Below are 4,952 nucleotides of genomic sequence, written 5' to 3' on the forward strand. Positions count from 1 at the left end.
TAGGATTGGGGAGAAGAGAAGTTTGTGGCACAACTTGACTAGAAGAAGGGATCGGTTGGTAGGACATGTTTTGAGGCATCAAGGGATCACAAATTTAGCATTGGAAGGCAGCGTGGAGGGTAAAAATTGTAGAGGGAGACCAAGAGATGAATACACTAAGCAGATTCAGAAGGATGTAGGTTGCAGTAGGTACTGGGAGATGAAGAAGCTTGCACAGGATAGAATAGCATGGAGAGCTGCATCAAACCAGTCTCAGGACTGAAGACCACAACAACAACAACAAAAAATATCAAATTGGGTTTAATTATTCAATGTTTGGGCAGACACCCATACATTACAGTTGTCGTATTACATTTACAATTTCCCATCTCCTATTTGTTCCACGTACATGTACGTTTGCTGCTTCCTCTTCTCCCAGTACTGGAAGATTGTTGTCGTCATCACTAGGTGCCTCAAAATCCTCATCCCCTACATGTTTTGCTACGTTGTGCAAAACAAAACAGGCTACTATCACACTGGGGATTTTGGTTTGGGCAAGCCTTATTTTATTTTGTAGAATTGGGAAACGCCTTTTCACCTGTCCAAAGCACCGTTCGATTATCACCCTTTCCTTAGAGTGAAGTCTGTTGTATGCCCTCTCATCAGGTGTTTCTGGATTTTGAAATGGTGTCATTAACCACGGTGCAATGCCATATCCTTCGTCTCCTAAAATTAGGGCGTTGCACTGGTTCTCACGCAATATACGATAGACATCGGCGTTTCTCCACATCCTAGCGTCATATACAGACCCTGGCCATGAAGCATCAACACTCGTAAACACTTCACTGTTGTCACACGTCGCCTGCACGTTTATAGATGGGAAGCTCTTTCGATTGACGTATTCGTCTCCATGTGGAGAAGGTTTCATTATAGGTATGTGAGTGCAGTCTAGGGCCCCTACTGCACATGGAAACTTGTATTTCGAGTGCCATTTAACTTTCGCTGTTTCTAGTTCGTTAATATTTCCCGGAAATCTGATCCACAACGGTGCTTTCCTGTTGACCTGTCGCAGAACACACGAAAATGTTAGTGATACTGTAGTCTGGTGTACTCCCAAATCTTCTCCTACACCTATCTGAAAGCCTGGATCCGCTAAATAGCGCAAAAATATTTTCATTTTGCATTCATTGGAAAGGGCGCCTCCTCTTCTTTCGTGATTTTCCGGAAGAAAATGATTCGCCAGCCAATTAATGTTTTGACTGTTAAATCTATACAAACTTCTACAGTTCCTTTCTTCTGTGTTCCTGCGTACTATGTAAATCTTTTTTTACCTTTCAAGAAACATAAATTCCGACATTTTCGCTAAAAACACTCGGTAACGCTTAATCACAACACAACACAACACAACTCACTCAGCTCGAAGTATGCCATGGAGCTCACTCACAAAAACAGAGAATGTTCTCCGCTTGTGAGAACCTTCTTTGGCTTTATTCATACGAAATCGGAGAATATACTTTGCTTTGAGCAACTTCCCCCACCCTTCAACCCACACTGAGAACATACTCCGGTGAAGTATATTCTTAGACTCGCTTTATTCATGCCAACCAGAGAACTTTCTCCGAAGATCTGAGTATAAAGTATATTCTCTGTTTTATTCATACGACTCGTTGGGTTGTATGAATAAAAACGAGAACATTCTCCAGAGTTGATACTCAGAGCAAAAGAACATTCTCAAAGAAAGTTCTCAGTTTCGTATGATTAAAAACTAGGAAGCATAATCTCTGACCCTGGAGTACTTTCTTTCTACCTCCCCTCTTTACTGAGTAAGTTCTCAGCAAAGAGATTAAAATCCAACATCTTTGGTTCTCAGTTTGTTTCGTTTGCGTGTGTTTTGTGTTAGCGAAAGTTTTCTCAAGTTATTTCTGTGCCGAAATGGAAGACTCAGAATTAGCCTTTGTCAACATTATTAAAGATTACCCCGCAATCATCAGTAAATCACAAACTCCGGCCGCAAGAAGAGAGAAAGCGGATTGTATTAAAGAAATACAACACCGTTATATGGTTAATTTCGGGAAAGAAATAACGGACCGGCAGATAATGAAGAAACTGCACAACATGAAATCCCATATCAAGGTGAAACGGATGTGAATAAGACGGGAAACATTAAGATTTCCCTGAAAAATTGGGAGCAGATATTTTTAAAGTTTTTGGACGGAGATGACTGCAACCCAACTATCCACAAAGTTCCCGGTAAGTCCCATACTTTCCGACTTTTTAATTACGCGCTTAATGCACTGAAATTGTGATTCAGACAAATACGTATTTTTAACATGTGAAAATGAAACAATGTTTGGTAAATTTCGTCTAATATATCACCACTTTTCAGTAAAAGTATCACAGTGTACTGTGCGTGAAATTGGACGAACCTCCCCCACATTTCTGCGTAAACCTGTTTGGTATATTTACTATTTAGAAACTGAATCCTGACACACTACTATTACTTTTTTTTTTAATTTTCATTAGGAGCTTGTGCAGTAGGTGGTGGTTCCACCTCTGTCATCACTTCACCAAGAAATTCTGAGGTAGCTGACACAGACTGCATGTATGTACAAGAGTCAATTTTGCAGCTACCACTAATTGTTCCAGCCGACCATATGGATCTCGTGGGCCCCGAAGTCGTCATACCTTCACAATCGCCTGCTTCGGGGCATGAGAGAGTGCATTAACGTCGGAGATTAAGCATGGAAACAGATGAGACACGTAATTTGTCTACTCCAGAGGTGCAACGGCTGGTGCTATTGTATCAATTGGACATACTCAAACGAAAGCAGCAGAAATTGATGCGCGAAGAAGATAAACAATAAAACACATTGTGTAGTGTCTTATTTACATAACGAATTTTATTAATAAAAACATCTTTTTAAAGTGAATGTTCATTTTCATTCCTCATTTACCAAATTCCATATCCTCTTAGAAAAATTATTCAGTACAAATGTCTTTTCAATGAAACAATAAGAGTAATATAATCCAATCAGAAATGTTAAAAAAGTGTATGCACTGATATTGTTGTGTCTGGTCAGTATCTTCACCACATCATTGAAACGATTTCTGGTAAAGTAAAGCAAAAAGAGTAACTTGTTTTACTGTAGCATCTGGCAAATACTTTCACCACTAATTTTTTGGTACAGTAAAGCAAAAAGAGTAAGTTGTTTCTATTTTAAATGCTGCAGGTAAGACAATTGTGCTCTTATTTACTGTAGCACCTGGCAAATATCTTCACCACATCCTTGAAACAATTTCTGGTAAAGTAAAGCAAAGAGAGTAACTTGTTTGTATTTTAAATGCTGCAGGTTAGACAGCTGAGCACTTATTTACTGTAGCATCTGGCAAATACCTTCACCACTACTTTTTGGTACAGTAAAGCAAAAACGGTAACTTGTTTGTATTTTAAATGCTGCAGGTTAGACAGTTGTTCACTTATTTTCTGTAGCACCTGGGAAATAGCTTCACCACATCCTTGAAGCAGTTTCTGGTAAAGTAAAGAAAAAAGAGCAACTTGTTTGTATTTTAAATGCTGCAGGTTAGACAGTTGTACACTTATTCACTGTATCACGTGGCAAATACCTTCACCACATCCTTGGAACAATTTTGGTAAAGTAAAATAAAAACTTGTGCCATCAATCTGCTGAAGTTACAGTACAGAAATTACATTAAAGTTCCAGCAGTTCATGTTAACCTGTTGTGTCCAAAGCTATTTACAGTAGTATCTCTGTTCCAGTTTGAATAGTTACATGTTAAACAATTTTTGTTGAAAGTAAAATCGATGATGGAAAATAAAAATAAACAACACTAAACAGCATTTTATTACGTAACGTAAGAGCACTGTGCTTTATTTTCATGAGGGAATAATTACTGTAATTACAAAAAATATCAAATTGGGTTTAATTATTCAATGTTTGGGCAGACACCCATACATTACAGTTGTCGTATTACATTTACAATTTCCCGTCTCCTATTTGTCCCACGTACATGTACGTTTGCTGCTTCCTCTTCTCCCAGTACTGGAAGATTGTTGTCGTCATCACTAGGTGCCTCAAAATCCTCATCCCCTACATGTTTTGCTACGTTGTGCAAAACAAAACAGGCTACTATCACACTGGGGATTTTGGTTTGGGCAAGCCTTATTTTATTTTGTAGAATTGGGAAACGCCTTTTCACCTGTCCAAAGCACCGTTCGATTATCACCCTTTCCTTAGAGTGAAGTCTGTTGTATGCCCTCTCATCAGGTGTTTCTGGATTTTGAAATGGTGTCATTAACCACAGTGCAATGCCATATCCTTCGTCTCCTAAAATTAGGGCGTTGCACTGGTTCTCACGCAATATACGATAGACATCGGCGTTTCTCCACATCCTAGCGTCATATACAGACCCTGGCCATGAAGCATCAACACTCGTAAACACTTCACTGTTGTCACACGTCGCCTGCACGTTTATAGATGGGAAGCTCTTTCGATTGACGTATTCGTCTCCATGTGAAGAAGGTTTCATTATAGGTATGTGAGTGCAGTCTAGGGCCCCTACCGCACATGGAAACTTGTATTTCGATTGCCATTTAACTTTCGCTGTTACTAGTTCGTTAATATTTATCGGAAATCTGATCCACAACGGTGCTTTCCTGTTGACCTGTCGCAGAACATACGAAAATGTATGTGATACTGTAGTCTGGTGTACTCCCATATCTTCTCCTACACCTATTTGAAAGCCTGGATCCGCTAAATAGCGCAAAAATATTTTCATTTTGCATTCATTGGAAAGGGCGCCTCCTCTTCTTTCGTGATTTTCCGGAAGAAAGTGATTCGCCAGCCAATTAATGTTTTGACTGTTAAATCTATACAAACTTCTACAGTTCCTTTCTTCTGTGTTCCTGCGTACTACGTATATCTTTTTTTACCTTTCAAGAAACATAAATTCCG

The 4,952-nt window shown here is 39.2% G+C and overlaps 2 protein-coding genes across 2 annotated transcripts; both read right to left on the reverse strand.

Annotated features, from left to right (window-relative positions):
- Positions 1–334: 334 nt before the first annotated feature.
- On the reverse strand, positions 335–907 carry LOC126260752 (putative nuclease HARBI1). Its single transcript, XM_049958091.1, has one exon. The coding sequence runs from the start codon at positions 905–907 to the stop codon at positions 335–337; it is 573 nt and encodes a 190-aa protein (XP_049814048.1).
- A 3,047-nt stretch (positions 908–3,954) lies between these two features.
- On the reverse strand, positions 3,955–4,527 carry LOC126260753 (putative nuclease HARBI1). Its single transcript, XM_049958092.1, has one exon. The coding sequence runs from the start codon at positions 4,525–4,527 to the stop codon at positions 3,955–3,957; it is 573 nt and encodes a 190-aa protein (XP_049814049.1).
- Between the last annotated feature and the right edge of the window lie 425 nt (positions 4,528–4,952).

This window comes from Schistocerca nitens, chromosome 5 (genome assembly GCF_023898315.1).
Source record: "Schistocerca nitens isolate TAMUIC-IGC-003100 chromosome 5, iqSchNite1.1, whole genome shotgun sequence".
In the NCBI taxonomy this organism is placed as follows: domain Eukaryota; kingdom Metazoa; phylum Arthropoda; class Insecta; order Orthoptera; family Acrididae; genus Schistocerca; species Schistocerca nitens.

Bases quoted from the DNA above. Each gene is read 5' to 3' on its own strand.
- LOC126260752 (XM_049958091.1), bottom strand. From the start codon at position 907: ATGAAACCTTCTCCACATGGAGACGAATACGTCAATCGAAAGAGCTTC.
- LOC126260753 (XM_049958092.1), bottom strand. From the start codon at position 4,527: ATGAAACCTTCTTCACATGGAGACGAATACGTCAATCGAAAGAGCTTC.